The 19440-nt window shown below is 36.6% G+C and overlaps 1 protein-coding gene across 1 annotated transcript; it reads left to right on the top strand.

The window, feature by feature from the left end:
• The first annotated feature begins 15907 nt into the window (after positions 1-15907).
• Positions 15908-19222, top strand: LOC133824342 (zinc finger protein SHOOT GRAVITROPISM 5). Its single transcript, XM_062257224.1, has 3 exons — positions 15908-16476; positions 16981-17380; positions 18014-19222. The coding sequence occupies exons 1-3, from the start codon at positions 16275-16277 to the stop codon at positions 18912-18914; spliced, it is 1503 nt and encodes a 500-aa protein (XP_062113208.1). The 5' UTR covers positions 15908-16274; the 3' UTR covers positions 18915-19222.
• The last annotated feature ends 218 nt before the right edge of the window (positions 19223-19440 follow it).

The following is a 19440-nucleotide window of genomic DNA, read 5'->3' as shown; positions in this document are numbered from 1 at the left end:
ATATAACTAAACATTTTACACATGGGATCCCAAAAAGAACAACGTTTAAAAGTCAGTTTACAAAATTTCCTGAGTTCAGACAATCACTAGCCACTCTAAGGAAAAACAGACGTTGATGGTTCTCCTGTCCTTGTCTCTCCTCAACCGTGGCAGCTAAGCAGCTGCTCATGTACATTCTGCTCTTAGAGCTCTCTGAATCAGGGCTGATCATGTTTGCCCTTGCTTTTACCTGCACCACGAAGCACCCGTGAGCCAAGGTCCAGCAAGAAAACATAACATTATATAACAAGCAATGATAACAGTTGAATAACCCTTTAAGCATGACCATATACTCAACATATTACATTAAACACATAGCACGTAGATACAACCAAGATTCAGCCAGTCAACACTCAGCTACTCAGCATAACAATCCACTAGTCAATAATAACAATTAAATCACATGATAATCAGGGTCGACACCTTAGGTCGCACCCTCTGTTTACCCCACTGACTCCGACCCGCTTAAACCGAGTTCAATGCATATTAAGTTGTCCTTAACTACTAGTGGTTGAGTCGTACCCTGTACGCTAATGTAAACTCTGGCACTCTTAGGCCGCTCATTTACTATTTACATGGCATAATACCATCCTTTATAAATCATACAAAGAAGGGAACCCTTTGTCCCGTTACAAATCCACAACCGGGTGCAATTTTCTTACCTTTAGTTTCCAAGTGCACTGATCACGTGCGATGCTTCTTGAGGACAATCCGATTCCTGAGCCCTAGCTTAGTACCTAGTCAAAACCAAGATAAGGAATACCATCAATACTTGCGAAGAAGGGCTTCTAGACAAAGTTCTAATCTCCGGAACATCGAATTCCACCAAGCACGGTAGTAGATTCGATTTCGAGCACCCTAGGTTAAATTCCCATACTTAAAATCCCAACATCCCAAATTCCCTTAAGGGCCGCGGCTCAGGCCTCGCATGCCACGGCATGGCCCCAACTAGAGGCTCCCCCACGCCCAAAACCAGACACGGGCCGTGGCCCGCTCTCCTTCCTCAGCATGCATCAACTTCAGAGGGTCGTGGCTCACCAAGAACTATGACGCGGCCCGACCCCTTCGAACCCAAAAAAACCTTAATTTTTAACTCTCAAACCTCACTCAAAACCATCCAAAACTATCCAAATCCCACAACTCAATTATCACAAAACTTCTAACATGATTCCAGCAACATAATCCAATGAAAACCTAGCTTAAGAACTCATCAAAATCCCACTTTAATCTCTAAAACCCAAAAGCTCAAGAACACTAAAACCAGCCATGAAAACATCAGAATTCAAATATTAAACCATAAATTTGAGCTTACCTTCACTGCTGAATCAATTCTCTAAGCAATTTAGGAGCTAACTCCCAAGTTCCTAGCTTCAATTCAGTCTTCAATTTCAAAACCCAAAAACCTCTTAGAACACAATCAAAATTACAGAATTTCAACAATAAAGAGTGTGATTCAATCCTTATCTCGGTCGTGGTTGAATTCCTTTGCTAAAACTGAACTAATCTCTCAAAACTCTAGCTCAAATCACAGAGTTTCCAGCTGAGTTTTCCTTAGGTTTTAGTGGTATTCCTTTGAGAGAGAAAGAGAAAAGGAAGAAGGTCGGTTCCTAATGTTCCATCGAATTCTATGATTTACTTAGTCTATTCTTAGGCAATTAAGTTAATCCCGAGGCTCAGGGTACCGTAAACGTCCCCGAGGGCAAAATGGTAAAATTCCCCAGTATTCCCACCTAGACTTCCTAACCTCAAATATATCTCCAATTATTTATTTCCATAACCCGTTAACCTAACTAACCATTCAATACCTAAAATATCCCTTGACTTGTCCCAAGTCAAGTATTAAACCTTGTTGTGACTTTCCCGCCAGCTAGTTCCCTAGGATCGCCTCAAGTCGCATGTTGCAGATTTACCCACATAATAATGTGGTTCTCACAAATATAGCATATAATCACATTTACATACATATAACCATACAGACATGCTTATCATATAATCATGCATTAAGTTAATAAATTCACACATAAACCAATTATGCCCTCCCGGTTCACTAACCAAGGCCCTTAAGCCTTATTAGTGAATTTGGGTCGTTACACTAGGTTATCGCTTGGGGCTCAGAACCGGGATCATGCTCGAGGGTCATTCTTATTTTACACTATACTCAGACCTGAGGTAAGAAAACTGCACCCAATACGTGATATATTTGTGATTAGGGCTTGTCCCGATTGTTGACAAAAATTATGAATATATTGTTTCGCTTGTTGATTAAACATACTTGAATATTCTGTACCTGATTAAGTGTTACATGACTATTCACATGGTCAGTGTAGCTAGGGCTTGGCCCCATTAAGGAGCATGGTTATTACTATGTTTGCAATTACTTGATGATGTTATATGATTAATATGTATGTATACTTGTATTGTCTAAAGTATGCTTATCTATATCTATTTTTGTATCTGCATCCGAATACCTGGTTCAGGGCTTGATTTATTAGTCAAGGACGGCAATAGCGTGCTTGTAACGCCCTGGTTACCCCAGAACAGTTACGGTTAATGGTGAACCAGAAATTTAACTCGCTATCCGAGTCCTTTGGTTAAAAATGTGCCTCTAAGTGTTACTAACATGCTAAGGTGGAAAACCAATAAAAAAAGAAGGGTATATTTTATTTAAAACATAAAACTGTTCATGGGCCCATCAAAAACATTTACAAGTCATTTACAACTCAAAATGGTCATTACTGTTTCAAATTTACAAACCCGCCGACCTAAGCGGAAAAAATAGGGCAAACCCCCTAGTTCCTCTGAGAAATCCTTGGCCGTGGTGGTCAAGTGGCCACATATATACACATCGCCACCTAAGCTCTCTACTCAAGGCTGGGTGAGCTTTTATTTCCCTTTACTTGCACCACATAGCACCCATGAGCCAAAGCCTAGCAAGAAAACACAATATAGCATGAATATAATATCAACAATGATCATAATAATCATTTAGGACTTTCAGTCCAAAATAGATGAGTGACAGTTGAAAAGTCACTAAGGTGGGTTCCGTTCCCATTAGCCATGTGACAATAGGGTCACCGGGGCTTTAGAAATAAGTGAACCTTTCACTAGCTTAAACAGGTTAGGTGCATGATGATTAATCACTAACATAACCTACCTCATGACCATAGAGTCATAACCATGGGATTCCGCTCCCTAGCCATGTGACAAGCTGTCACCTAGGCCTTAGGCCCTAGCTCTGGGTAACTAGCTTAGACTAGTCAAGCGCTTAAAAGTTTCATCGACCTTAGGGTCGGTCCAATGTTAATGCTCTAGAGTCATTCGACGCTGATATCGATTAGATCTAATATTCAAGACGCTTATGCCGTTTTCCGGCTCTTAGGTCAGTAATATGTGACCAGTGCCGTCCCTGACTAATCAATGCCATACACAAGTAAGCAAGCTCTGATAAGCATTTAATATGCAATCAATATCCACATTTATCAACCAACATGCCTCAACAATAATCATGCATGTCATATACACAGGGTGCAATTTTCTTACCTCATATTCGAGCGAGAATGAATAAAAGAACGACCCTTGAGAACGATATGACTTTTAGTCCTTTTGCGGTCACCTAGTCATAACCAAATATAGGATACCATCAATAAAATGAACATCAAAGGTTCCCAAACCAAGATCTAGCCTCTAGGACATCAATCCCCACTAATCCAGATAGTAGGAACCATCCCGAGGCCTAAAACCAAGTTCCTGATGTCAAAATACTCAAACGGGCTCAAAACCACCCAAGAGCCGCAGCACTAGCACCTTGAGCCGCGACCCCCAGCCACACCAAGAGCAAGGGCCGCGACGCCCAGCAAGGTCAAAAACTCCCCAACTGCTTCTTTGAGCTAGGGTCGCGGCGCCCAAGAACACGGCCGCGACCCCAACCCAGAACCAGCCATAACTCGATCTCCTTCATCCCAAACCCTCCAAAAACATACGTAAACACTTCCAAATCCAAAAATCAAAGTTCCCAAACTTCCCAATGATCCAAAACCATCAAATCCCAAGGCTCACACGAACCAAAAACTTAACAATTCACAAAAACCAATTCTAAGCTTAGAAACTCTAAAATCTCAAAACTTAAAACTTAGATTACCTTTGATTGGGTTGTTTCTCATCAAATCCTTCAGTCAAGAGGCTTCTAATCTTTCCTAGGATCGCTATGCCTTTATCCTCGCTTGATTTCGACTCCTAGAACTCGAGATTTCTTTGAAAATTCTTCGAACGGTAAAATGAACTAACGGGAAGAGAGAAAGTGTTTTTCTAACATACGGTTCTATCTGACAAGCTACTTCAAGCTTAAGTAACCTCAAATAAAACCTAAGGCTCGGGGTCCCAAAACCACCCCTGGGAACATTATAGTCAAAATTCCCAGAATTTCCTCCTGATCTCAATAACTCTCAATTTATCATCAAATAACCATTCTCATTACTCAATATCCAAATAAAATACCATGTTATGACAAAACCGCTAATTAATAATATAAGACCGTCTCGTGCCGAATAGCTCGAATATATCTCCATAATAATGAGATCTTATCCACAAATCACAATATGCACCCAAAATACACAATATGCCCTTAACGGGCCAAATTACCAAAACACCCTACTAATGAAATGTGGACCCACATGCATGCATATAACATCATATTATAATATAATTCACATAAACATGCATATTATTATTTAATGGCACAATGAAACAGTTATGGCCCTCCCGACCTACTAATCCAGCCATTAAATCGTATTAAGGATTTCAGGGCATTACAGTGCTGCTTGCTGGTAAAAAAGCTTAGTCCCAAATCAGCAACATACTATTACGTTGGCCGACCCAATGGTCGTTGGAAAAGAATAATGTTTGGCTAGCTTTATGGCTAGTTAACCAGAGCCAAGGGCTAGGGCCCCGGGTGATTCTATGGTCACATAGCTAGGGCATAGGGCCCCAGGGTTGACTCTATGGTCAACTATTCAAGGCAGCAGCCCCCGAATGGTCCAATGACCATTTATTTGTAATTGTATGCCTGCATGAGTAGGTTATTCCTGCTGGGCATGCTAGATAAGTATCTGGAAATCTGCACTTTCTATTCATGCACATGTTTAAGTTTTCTTGCTAAGCCTTGACTCACGGGTGCTATGTGGTGCATGTAAGAGAAAAGGAAAGGTTGACCAGCCATGAGTTGGAGAGCTTCGGTGGCGGCGTGTACATATGCGACTGCTCATCCACCACAACAGAGGTTTTTCTCAGAGGAATTAAGGTTGTAGACCTAATTTTGCCGCTTAGGTCGGCCGATTGTAACTTTTATGTATACACACCCTTTTAAACCTTTGTTTGTAATATTTTGGGATGTCGTGTAAACTTTTTAAATAAAAAGTCAACAGTTCCTTTGACCAAAAATTTTAACCCTAACCCTTGACGTTAACCTTAGTTGCATGTTTATAACCAAATGACTTGATTAGCAAGACCGACATGATTTAAAGTACACACTGTAACAGTCTTGGATTAGGAGGACGTTACATCTTGGTTGCTATTAGATTTTATTTTGTTCCCTATTAATATGAGTGTTGTTGACTGTAGTCATTGGATTCTTGGTGAGTTAAAGTGAAGCGGAGATTATTTAAAGTCTACAACTCAATGAGGAGTAGAGTTATGGACAAGAAAGTGCTGAAAGTCATGGAGGCATATTCTACTTTGCTGCCATTGTTTCTTTCTTTAAATAATTTTTTTGAACCAAGGGAAGATGTTGATCTAACTCACCCCTTGGACGTTATGTTTGATGATGAGGTTCCACAACAGACTAACAAGTAAGTAATTTTTATTTGTTATTGTTATTTTTGATAGCATGATTTTGTTTATATGCATTTTTATATGTTTTTCTTATTACTGATTTTGAGTTTTTTTTTTTTTTTTTTTTGCAGTGATTGTGAGATATTTTTCATAAAATACGCTGAATTTCTTATGCATGGACTGATTGAAAAATATCCCTAAACCTCTTAATGTTAATTTCCAAATAAACAAAATTGCAATTGAGCTGTATGTCCATGCTAAAAGAAAGGAAGATGAATGTTATGAATATGATGGGGAATTATGAGGAATAATGAACAAGAAGATGTTGAATATTAATGCAGAGGAAGTATGAGAGAATCAAAGTCACTGAATTTTAACTTGTAAAGATGGTACAAACTTATTGGTAGATAAATTTGTGAACTTTTCACTAAGTATCATGTTTGAATATTTTGCCTATTGTGAAAATATCAATGAATTTTACTATTTGTTCTTTTTTATGTGGAAGGTTCTTTTTTAAATATTTTTGCTCATTATTTTTTAATTTTTATTAAAGGAGTGTCTCAGGTTTGTAACTTGAGTTCAGAGCTTTATTTTTATTTTTATGTGTCTGGTAACTTTTGTTACAAGTTTGTAACATAAGTTTATGCATTTACTTTGCCCTTACCATTACTGAATGCTTATTAATAGTCATGATTACTTAAGTTTCACATATGTAGCAAAGCTTTACAAAGTTTTAAAGTTAATCATTGTTAACGAATTGCAAACATAAAAATGAAAAATCGAATAGTTATGTTACAAACATGTAACATAACTTCATAAAGAACTCATTTCCTATTTATTTGTGTATGGAAACATCTGCTACAAGTTTGTAACATATGTTTATGCATTAACTTTGGCTGTTGCATTACTGAATGTTCATTAATATTTATGATCATTTTTTTTTTCAAATATGTAACAAACTTTAACAAAAAATGTATAAACAATATTCATTCCAAACAAACCTGTAACAAACATGTAATAAAAATTTACAGATAACACCCTGAACATTAATCCTCATATATTGAGACAATTTTTTTTAATAAGTTAGAATAATATTCCATAAATTCAATGAAATGCTAAAAAACTTTATCACATTAAGTATTAGTGATAAGTAGTGTTCTAACTACTGTTCCAAAACATACAAAATTTCAAAATTCAAATAATAAGCATTTTCAAACTATAACCTCATTAAAAAGAAAAAACTCTTCAAGTTTTTATTTTTTTGTTTTTTTGCTTTCAATAACGGCAGGTTTGAGCAAGTTTGTCGGTTGTGCCCAAGCTCTCCACACCTTGGACATTTATGCAGAGAAGACCCTTCTCTTGATAAAACAAACCTATTTTTCCGTGGCATTCCACTTTTTCTATTTCCCTTTGGAGGTAGTACTTCAATTTCTTCAACATCAGGTGGAACTCTCCATGTTTTTGGATCTCCCTCGGATGTATTGATGTATTATAAGTGTTCAACATAGCTTGTTTTGTGAAATAATATGAGAAGTATTTTTTATACTGAAGGTTCATCTTTCTAATGATTGTCATGGCATGTTTACAAGGTAATTCATCCAAATCAAACTTGTTACAAGGGCATGATTTCTTTGTAATGTCTACACTGTTGGTTGTTAAATTACTGTGTACACTGTAAATGAGTGTGCTAGCTAGGTCAACATGTATTGAAATAATAAACAAAGAATAAGCGGTATTTTAATATATTAGTATTTATAAATTATAATAGTTGTACTTACACTCATTTTTAGTGACTTGACAAGTTTGTTTCTTAAGTATTCCTCTTGTTTCTTTGGCAAGTATGTAAATATTGCTTCTGCCTCTTTTTTGTTGTTGTAGCTCCATTTTTGAATGAGGTTTCTTAGACACTCAAGTAATAATGTTGTTATTTAAAGTTCTCTTATTTCTTTTAGTGCTACATTAATGGACTCAGCTATGTTTGAAGTCATAGCTGAATATCTACAACTTTTGGAGTAGATTCTTGCCCACTTTTCATATTTAAGCTCATTGGTGCAGATTCCAGCATGTAAACTGTCATTTTTCAAAATCTTCTATGTTATAAGCTTTTACAGTAGCATGAAATGCCATGTTGGTTGCTTCTGCATCTGTTCTAAATTTGGTCTTTATGTTGCAGAAAAGATGGTAGGAGCACACTTCATGAGTTACATTTGGATAGACATTTTTGATAGCATTCTCTATGCTTTCATGTCTATCTGAGAACATACACAACTCTTCTCTTTCTCCATAACAATCTTTAATTTTTCTGAAAAACCACACCCACGAATCATTATTTTCAGAATTTGATATAGCAAAAATGTCAATGGGAAGATGTGCCTATTTGCATCCTTTGTTGAAGTTGTGAAAAGTGTACCCCAAATGCAGTTTTAAGAATGTTCCGTCAATAAAAATTACCAGAATGCAATGTTTCCAACCTAAAATTGATCGCCCCATGATTAAATTTGGTAATGAGCTTAAATATCAAATTCTATTTTAAAAAAATAATAAGTTGGGGACTGGTTTCCTAATAGACTCAAAGTTTGGGGAACAAATTGTATTTAATTCTTTTAGTTGTAAGTTTCTTTTAACAAATTTTTTAAGGTGTTATTCCTATGGATGTATTTGAATAAAAATAGATAGTTTAAGGACCAATTTGCTAAAATGCATATAGTTTGCAAACTATTCATACAAATAAGCCCAAGATTTAGAGACCACCAAATTTGTTTTAAAACTAGAACATTGCAATTTGACATTGTATGGTGCCAACACCATATATATTGTGATTGATAAAATTCAACGTCGGGTCTCACATATTTTATTTTATTTTAAAATAAAATATATGAGACTCAATATTAAAGGAGAATGCAGAGAAAGAAAACAGAGTAAAGAAAACCTCAGAACAAAATGCTTAGAATGCTTTTGCATTGTTCATTGAGTAGCTCTTTATTTATATACATAGAGAATCAATACAACCAGGCAAGAATCTGTTACAATTGAATTGGTTACAAAGAAAAGAGCTAAGTAGATTTGAGCTACACTAACGGTTTCCTAACTAACTAACCACATGGTTGGTTATCATCCCCCCTCAAACGAAAAGGGGTAAGAACCACTTTGAGTTTGGTCTTTAAGTAATGAAACCGATCTTTAGGAAGAGCTTTAGTTAACAAATCTGCTACCTGGTCAACGGAAGGCACATAACGAACTGAAACTTCATTGTTTAAAATCTGATCTCAGACAAAATGTTGATCAATCTCGATATGTTTACATCGAGAATGAAAGACAGGATTAGCAGCCAAGGCAGCAGCACCTTGATTGTCAACCCAAATAATGGGAACATCCACAAGGGTGACTTGAAGTTCAGTGAGCAAAGAGAGTACCTTTTGATTTCTGCTACGATATTGGCTAGAGCACGAAATTAAGACTCTGTGGAAGAACGAGCAACAACTTGTTTCTTCTTAGCAGATCAGGAGATAAGATTCGAGCCTAAGAACACAGCATAGCCTCCAGTTGATCGACAATCATCCAAGCAGTTGGCTTAGTCAGCATCTGAATAGGCTTCAATGGACATTCTATGAGCAGGTCGAATAAGAAGACCTTCTGATACAGTCCCTTTCAAGTACCGTAGCAACCGTTTGCAGGCTTCCCAATGAACATTAGTAGGAGCATGAATAAATTGAGACAATTTATTAATGATGTAAGCAACATCAGGTCTAGTAAGGGTCAAATATTGCAATGCTCCAAGAGTGCTTCTATACAAGGTGTGATCTTCAAACGAAGTACCTTCAGTAAGAGCAAGCTTATGTGCACTACTAGTGGGACTGGCACAACTTTTGGCACCTTCCAAGTGCACCTTGACAAGCAAATCAGTGATGTATGTGCTCTGAGAAAGATACATCCCTTCTTCACTCCTGTGTATTTCAACACTAAGAAAGTAGTGAACTTGTCCCAAATCCTTTAAAGCAAATGCTGAGTTGAGATCTGAGATGAGTTTTTGAATAAGTTGGGAATTTGGACATGTAACCAAAATGTCATCCACATAAACCAGTAAAATGACAAGAGTATGAGAGCTACCATAGACAAAGAGAGATGTGTCTGCTTTGGATGCTTGAAAACCCCAGCTAAGTAATGTTTGTTTGAGTTTGTCATTCCATGCGCGAGGAGCTTGTTTGAGGCCATAAAGGGCCTTATGAAGAAGACAAACATGAGAAGGTTTTGAGGGATCCTCAAAGCCTTGAGGTTGAGTCATATAAATTGTTTCTTGCAGAGGTCCATTTAGAAAGGCATTGGAGACATCTAATTGCCTTACATCCCAATTTGAGGAGACAGCCAAAGTAAGAACCAGTCTGACAGTGACTGGTTTTACAACAGGACTAAATGTGTCCTCAAAGTCAATGCCAGCTTGCTGCAAATACCCTTTAGCAACCAACCGAGATTTGAACCTATCAAGGGAGCCATCTGCATTTAATTTGACCCTATGTACCCACTTGTTTCCAATTAAATGCATATGAGGTTTATAGGGAACAAGAGTCCAGGTTCCAGTTTTAACTAAGGCTTTCATCTCTGTCTGCATAGAAACAAACCATGCTTGATCTCTAAGAGTAGCTTTGAGAGATTTTGGTTCTCGAGGTAGCAAAGACTCAACCATCTTGTGTTTGGTGGAAAGATATGCTTTAGGCTTATGAATGCCATTTTGAGCCCGAGTTGTCATAGAGTGAGTTCTGAGAGGGGGTAATGGCTCAGCAACAGATGACATAGAAGTGGAAGAAGAAGCACTAGCAACAGGATATGGCAAAGGAGAGCCATTTGAGGACTACTCAGATAAAGAAGTAGCAGAAGGTGACATAACTGGTACAGCTGGTTCAACAGATGCAGCAGATGCTTCAGGAGCTGCAATTGGTTCATGAACATCTGCAGTAGTGGCAACTAGTTCAGTATAGATGCAGATGTATCAGTGGAAGAATACTCAGGCAGTGCATCAGATACAGCAGGTAAAACAACATGATTAGTGCCAACTGCATAGTTGTTTTTAAAAAATGTAGCAGAAGGATAACAAGCAGGAGAAGGTACCTGAGAAGTGGCTGCAACTGAATGAGCAGCTGGAAAATAGGACTCATTGAAGACCACATTGCGAGCAATAAAAAGTCTGCCTGGTGCATTCTCACAGAGAAAACCTTTATGCTTAGAGGAGTATCCCAAAAATAAGCATTACTCATATCTGTACTCAAGTTTATGGTGATGATAAGGTCTGAGATGTGGGAAACAAGCACTCCCAAAAGGCGTGAAAATAGTGTAATCAGGAGCATGATGAAATAGGCACTCATAAGGACTAATGTTGTCAAGCACAGGTGTAGGCATTCTATTAATGGAATACACAACACATTGAAAAGCAAACCACCAGTAAAACATATCCAAACCAGACTGAGCTAAAAGTGTTAACCCTGTCTCAGTAACATGTCAATGCTTCCTCTCAACTCTGCCATTTTGTTCATGAGTATGCAGACATGGTTGTGTAAAAAGAATACCCTGGTCCCTTAAGAACTTTGCAAAAGGCCTATACTCACCTCCACCATCAGCCTGTACTCTTTTAATAGGGAGATTGAACTGTTTTTCCACAAGACCCTTAAAGATAAAAGTTTCAAAGGCTTGAGATTTGAGAATAAGTGGAAAAATCTAGGAGAATCTACTATAATCATCTACAAAGATAATATAGTACTTGTAATTGTCCTTAGAAGCTACATGGGAAGGACCCCAAAGATCTGTACGGATAAGTTCAAGGGGTTGAGAAGCTCAGCTAGTGGATAATGAAAAGGGAAGTTTATGAATTTTGCCTTGTTGACATGCATTGCAAAATCTTAGATTTTTGAGAGAATGAGGGACATTAAAACTAGACAGAATTTTACTTAAAGTTGCAGTGCAGGATGTCCTAGTTTGCAATGCCACAAATTAATGTCAGAAGACAATGTAGAAGTAAGGACAGTGGGAGAAGAATGAGAAAGAACAATATCTTAGTTTTTATTAATTGATTTTGAATTACAATTGGAAACTGAATGAACAGTTTTAGTACAAGAATTACTACAACTCAGAAACTTAGTGTAAGCAGGAGTGGATTCAGAAGAAGTAACAAGATGACACTCCCAAGATTTGGTAGAAAGACTCGAGCTATCTTCCCCTAGACAGTAAAGACCATCTTTAACCTTCCCTTTGAGCAGAACTGCACCCGTTTGCTTGTCCTTAACAAAACAACATGATTTGTGAAATTCCAAGAAAACATCATTATCATCAGTTAGCTTAAAAACACTCACTAAATTTTTGGTAATAGCAGGAACTTGTAGAACAGAGTTTAGATGCATTGGATTAGAAGAATTGGGAGAAAGAGTAGCTTTACCAATGTGAGAAATAACAAGTTTCTTACCATTGCCAACTACTACAGATTCTTGACCAAAATAAGGGACAGCAGAATCAAGATTCTCCATGTTGAATGCTATATGATTGGTGGCACCAGTATCAGCATACCACACTGCATCATCCCCAAAATCTGAAATAGATTGAGCAACATATGCTTATGGATCATAGTCAAAGATTTGTTCAGTCAGGTGAGCTTGTGGTTGAGAAGAGTTAGGCTTTGGAGTGACCCAATTCCTATCAAACCTGTAATGACAAGTAACTGCAGTATGATCATACTTCATGCAAACTTGACCCAAGGGATGATTGGGATGCTGATTGTAAGGTCTAGAATAGCCACGACCAGAAGACTTAGGCTGATTTTCTGCTCCAGAACCTTTGCCAGTGGTATTGAAGGGATGATAAGCACCATTTCTTGAACCAAAGGTCAGATTAGCAGACATTTTATTAGACAGATCCATCACAACATCTTGATTTTGTCAACATAATCAGAAATAGTAAGAGTACCTTTCTGAATCATGGATAATTGACTCTTGAGCTGCACAATCGAGCTTTGGACTGGCTAGAGAATTTCTGCTCAAGGGTTGTCCAAACAGAATTGGAGCTAGTATAACTGGAAATAGTTCCAAGAACACCTTCAGTCATCGATGATCGGAGCCACGAAAGTAGAAGCTGATCTCTACGCTTTCATTGAGTAAAAACAGGGTTGACATCACCATTGATAAGCCTTGAAGGAGGAGCTTCATTACTGAACAGAATATCATCAAGATCATGGCCAATCACCGCGGGAACAACTTGAGACTTCCACACCAAAAAGTTTGTTCGATCAAGTTTGACAGTTAAAGAATAACTGAGAGAATTAGAAAAAGGATTCCAGGATTGCATAAGAGGGAGAGGGATAGCGTGAGTAGTGGTCTGAGGTATTGGATCGGAGACTCCCACAGGAGACGAGTTGTCGCCAGAAGAAGCCATGGACGTCAGTTAATGATTATCTGATACCATGAAGGAGAATGCAGAGAAAGAAAACAGAGTAAAGAAAACCTCATAACAAAATGCTTAGAATGCTTTTGCATTGTTCATTGAGTAGCTCTTTATTTATATACATAGAGAATCAATACAACTAGGCACGAAGCTGTTACAACTGAATTGGTTACAAAGAAAAGAGCTAAGTAGATTTGAGCTACACTAACGGTTTCCTAACTAACTAACCACACGGTTGGTTATCAAATATTGAATTGTATCAATTTGAGAATGCCACATCAAATTGTATATATTAAATATTATAAGTTACTTCGTGGCAATATTATAAGAAGAGGTATGATAAAGGTAGGGTGGCTCGCTTCCTTGCCAATACTTTCGAACCAAGCTCATGGCTTAGCTAGGTTGGATGCCTTAAAGTGGTAGCTTCGGGAGGGAATGAGTACATTTTTTGGAGAGCAATTATAAGAATGCTGTCTATGCCATTCACGATCATGGTGGTCTCTTTTTGAATTATCTTATTGTTGAGGATATCAACCACTTCTTTTTTTTTTTTTTTTATCATGTGGGTTCTTGTCATTTTGTTCCTCAGGAGGGAAGGGTGTCATACATTGACGAATATTATTATTTAAAATGAATTTGAGAGTTTATCTTTTAATGTAATTGCTCATTATATTGCTCTTTCCTCTCTCTCTTTTTTTCTTTCAATAAATTATATGATATTGAAAGTATAAATGAAAAAATACTTCGACAAAAAGTGTTTACAATGCAAAAAGTGTTTACAATACAAATATATCCCTTAAAGTTAAAACTAAAAGTAAAACAGTATATATTGAAATCATTTCATATATATATATAATTTTTCTCGGCTGTATATCCTCTGAAAAGGTATGTATCGGTGTATACTCTTCTGATTTCAGACTATGAAGTATTTTTGGTATAATATTTTTTTATGATCAAGTATATTAAAATTATTTAGAGAATTTATAAATTTAAAAAAAAATTTAAATAGCTTATCATATCGAAAATTAGATTCAAATAAATTATTTTCTATGCGCATAAAAAATATATTCACTCGTGCAACAAATTTTTGACTCGAAAGTAATTCATACTTCACAAGCCAAAAACTGAAGAGTAGTACGAGTGCATACCTTTAATTTTTAGGGTATGCATAGAAAAAATATCTTATATATATTCAGCATTAACTTTCCATTAACAATGGACTGTTTATATTTGATATATTTATTTGTATATATAGAAGCAACAAATTAATTATTTAAATTTAAAAATTAATAATACTGATAAATAGTGAAAAATTCATGACAAATTAATAACACTACTGCAACAAAAAAGTCATTTAAAGTATAATGCTTGAATACAAATAGTGTTTTTTTACCTACGTACACGTACATATGTAATTAAAAATTTAAGCAAGAATGTATGTACATATACAGATGACAGAAACCTAACATTGATACCACTGGATCATATTATCATAATGTGAATTGTCATTTAAAGTAAAAATTACAATATGTCGTATATTTTTACAAAAGGAAAATAGGTTATATTCATGCATCTAATTAACTTCATATATATATATATATTTAAAAAAATAAAAATATGATCTTTGCAGCTCGAAGACGATATTAATTAATAATACTGGGGTGTCACGCGTAATAAATTTCACTCGAGGAGATGTTATTGTAAATCAAGAAATGTCAGACTAATTTTCTGTAAAATAAAAAGTGAGCAAAATTGTAAAAGGGTTTTCTATTTTTTTGGTTGTAAGGTATTAACTCTCTCGTTAAAAGTTGTTTCAAGATTGCAACTTGTACTGAGCCATAAAATAAACACATGCACCTTAAATTTAAAGAACGTACGTAGAGTAGAGACTAAGTAAATATATAAAGCACTTTTTTTTTTCTTCAATAACTATAAATATTTATGTATTATATATATACACACACAAAAGCAAGGCAAGACAAATAGTTTTGGCTTGAAATGGGGGAAAAAAATGAATATGAATTTGAGGAAAAAAATGATGATTACTTCCATATGAAAGTGACTAATCGTGCTTCCTTTCTTCCTTTTTCAGAAGCTGCTTCCAAGAAAAACACTAATCTTTTATCTGGTTTTCGAACACCCTACCGATTAAGAAACACAGTTACTTTAGATTCTAAAAAACGAAAGACACTTGTTTGTAAGTTTGTAACCCCAAATATCTCTTTTACATTACATTACTTTATTAGAAAGCAGATCAGGACACAGAGTTAAAAAATAAAAATAAAAAAGAAGGAGGGTTGTGTTTGTGTGTGTGTGTGTGTGTGATGTCACGTGAGGAAGGGGGGTGAAGTCACGTGTAAGGGAGCTGGGGTTGTTCTGTGGCCTGGCATTTATTCATGCAAATTACAGTGTGCTATGAATAATGACTGTTTGTTTTGTTATGGAGGGGAGAGGATGTTTTTTTGTTTCTGTCCAAATTCTGTGTTGTGGGGCTCAGATATTCAAGTAATGTGATTGGGTCAGCCTCAACCTCAGCCCCCACTTTCTCTCTTTCTTTTCTTTTCTTTTCTCTTCTCTATCTATTCCATTCACTGTATAGGGAGCTTTATATACAAGACTTGCCTCAACCTTACCTGCTCAAGGTGAGGGGTCAATGAAATAAAAAAGATTAGGAGAAAGAGAAAAAAAAAAGAAAGAAAGAAAAAAAAAAGAAAAGCTTAAAAAAGCCTTAAAGTTTAAAGAAAGTTGATTGCAGAAAGCAAGAGCTTTTGCCTACTTTCTTTTTCCTCTCTCTTTCTTTCTTTCTTTTCTCTCTATGTGAGTAAAGCTGAACCCACTATTCTAACTTCACCAGCTGTACAATTTTTTTTGTGTTATAGTCTCCACTTAAAACACACAAACAAAATACCCAAAAAGAAGAAAAACAAAAAAAAAGGGAAAAAAAATTTATATAGAAAAAGATTTTTTTTTTCCTCACACACACCCACTCCATGCTAGAAAACAACAACAATACTGCTTCTTCTTCTGGTGCTGCTGATCCATCTTCTTCTTCTGATCATCATCATCAAAATCATAATCATCATCACCATCATCAAAGCCACTATGGTTTTCCTCATAATTCTTCTGAAAATGGGGTCAATACCAATACTAACAGCAACAGCAAAAGAAAACGAAGACCAGCAGGCACACCAGGTAATTAATTAAATTACTTCTTTCAAATTTTGGTCTCTAGCTATAGCTTAATTATATATCCTTCGTTTTCGCCCTTGAATTATCAAACCAAAACTATAATCTATATTCTTCTGTCAATCAATTTACTTGGTCCGAAGTGATTTTCAACTTCTGGGTATTTTTCACATGTTTATGTATTATTCTATTCTTTTTGGTTATTGAGTGAAACTATAGATATATCTCCTACCTCTTTAGGTATAATTAACATATGTAAATATTCTTCAAGCAATCATTTTTCTCGTTTTTCTGTTATTTTCAACTTCTGGGCAGTCCTTTATTTTCAATTTTAATGTTATAATTAGACTCGTTATCCTTGATTTATTCCACTTCTGGGGAACATTCATTGTCGCCCTTGAATGACTCACCAAACCAAATATATAATTGAACTGAATTCATAATATACGATCATCAGAATTATAACATTCTAACGATTTTGGGGGCATAACGTACGTGCTCACACTACAGATCCAGACGCAGAAGTGGTATCCCTCTCGCCGAAGACGCTGCTGGAGTCGGACCGGTACGTGTGCGAGATCTGCAACCAAGGGTTCCAACGGGACCAGAACCTGCAGATGCACCGGAGGCGGCACAAGGTGCCGTGGAAGCTTCTGAAAAGGGAAACCCAAGAGGTGAAGAAGAGAGTGTTCGTTTGTCCGGAGCCGAGTTGCCTCCACCACGACCCCTGCCACGCTTTGGGAGACTTGGTTGGGATCAAGAAACACTTTCGCCGAAAGCACAGCAACCACAAGCAGTGGGTCTGCGATAAGTGCTCCAAAGCCTACGCCGTTCAATCCGATTACAAGGCCCACCTCAAGACTTGCGGTACCCGAGGCCATTCTTGTGACTGTGGTCGTGTTTTTTCAAGGTTTGTTTTTATTTATTTATTATGATATCATCATCAACAACACCATCATAACACTTAGATTTCATCACTTAAATGTTTTATTCCTATTTATTTGAATTTCTTGAGTTAATTGTTCAGAAATTTCTTGATCGTACGTACACTGCTACCTCTGCGTTTTTGATAGAGATCTAAGACAGCCAATGATAGTTGAAGAGAGCTGCAAAGATATCTCTATTCCCCAATAAGATTATGTTTTCGTTATATATATATATATATATATATTATAAACTCAGACCCCATATCGATTATTATTATTTTCTTAAAAAAGAAAAACACTAACTAGTAGTGTTATATATAATAAATGATCAACACTTCTATACTTAGTTATTGTATTATGTGTTGTTGTGTGTATAAATATTCTTTTGCTTGTTGGTAACCCTACACGAACAGAAGTTCTAATCTATATATTTTGTTTCCTTATATTGACTTAATCTTTGCTATATTGTTAATAAAGCCACAAAGAAAAAGCTAATAATTAACTCCATTTGTAGTCTAATCACTAGAATCATTACTACCAAACCCGTATTAATTAATTAAATTATATTACTATTATTATTATTATTCTAATCTTTTGGTCCATTCTTTAATTATCAGAGTTGAGAGTTTCATCGAGCACCAAGACAGTTGCACGGTCAGGCAAGTCCGGCCGGAGCTACAGGCCCTTCAACCAGCAGCCACCGCAGCCGGCTGCTCCTCTCGGACGGCTTCGAGCACGAGCCCGTCCAGCGACGCTAATTTCAGCAATATTGCCGGGCCATTCCCCACCGGAAGAGTACTCAATTTCCCAAAACCGACCGAACCAAACATGTTCTTAAGCTCGCCATCGGAGAGAGGAGCCACCACCACCGCCACTACTAATAATAACAGTACTACTAAACACTCGGGCATCACTGTGAATTCCACCAATAACCAGCTGCACCAGCAAAATCTGCTCGAGCTTCAGCTGCTTCCGTCTTCGTCCGACGCTCTCGGTCTTTCGACTCACAACGCTTCGGAAGAGAATTACGCCACTCATTTGAAGCTCTCGATCGGGTCTTTCGACGCCGGAAAGAGCGAATTACAACAGAATAACAGTAACAATAAACCGAGTAGTAATGCTAGGATTAGTACTCGTGATCAGCAGCAGCAAGCGATGGTGGCATTGGAAGTGTCTAGGATGAGAGATTATGCTAACGAGGAGATGAAATTGGCTATGGCGGAGAAGACGTACGCGGAGGAAGCTCGGCGAGAAGCGAAGCGGCTGATTGAGATGGCGGAGATGGAGTTCACTAACGCCAAGAGAATAAGGCAGCAAGCTCAGGCTGAGCTAGAGAAGGCTCAGTTGCTTAGAGAGCAAGCCACCAAGAAAATAAGCTCAACCATTTTGCAAATCACTTGCCAAGCTTGTAAGCAGCAGTTCCAAACGACGCCGTCCGCGTTTGGACCGTCCGACGAAACGACGTCGCTTGCTATGAGTTACATGTCGTCCGCTACTACTGAAGGAGAAGGAGAGTAGTAAGAGTTGGCCGAGAAAAAAAAAAAAAAAAGAAAGAAACGTTATGGTAATAATACAGTCATTTTACTCAAAAAAAAAAAGTTTCTTTTATTATTATTATTATTATTTTATTTTAATTTTTCATATCCTTATATATTTGAAAATGAAATGAAACTCTCTCTCATAATGATCTTTGTTTTTTACTCTTGTCGTCAGCTATTCCTTTTTCTTGTGTCGTTAATGTAGGGCTCTTTATTTCTGGCCATTATTGTTGGGTGTGGTGACTATAATTAAGTAGTGTTGTGTTATTATATTGGGTCTTTTTTTTTTTAATATTTTGATTCATATTATTCTGAAATATATTTTCATTAATTGTATTATGAGAGAAAAAAGAAAGAAAAGTATATATTTGGGTTTTGTAACATTACGGAATTATATTTATATAATCATACATAAATAAAGAAAAAGGGAATATCCCATGTTAATTTCTATATTTGTACTATGTATCTATTTATGGTAGTAGTATAATCAAATGCCAAAGAAACTA

The sequence above is a fragment of the Humulus lupulus genome, chromosome 3, assembly GCF_963169125.1.
Source record: "Humulus lupulus chromosome 3, drHumLupu1.1, whole genome shotgun sequence".
NCBI lineage: Eukaryota > Viridiplantae > Streptophyta > Magnoliopsida > Rosales > Cannabaceae > Humulus > Humulus lupulus.
Note: the sequence above shows the minus strand (reverse complement) of the source record. Positions and strands in the feature narration are given on the sequence as shown.

Coding starts and splice junctions, on each gene's coding strand:
- LOC133824342 (XM_062257224.1), top strand. CDS start 16,275: ATGCTAGAAAACAACAACAATACTGCTTCTTCTTCTGGTGCTGCTGAT. Junction 16,477..16,980: donor AAGACCAGCAGGCACACCAG/GTAATTAATTAA, acceptor CTCACACTACAG/ATCCAGACGCAGAAGTGGTA. Junction 17,381..18,013: donor TGTGGTCGTGTTTTTTCAAG/GTTTGTTTTTAT, acceptor TTTAATTATCAG/AGTTGAGAGTTTCATCGAGC.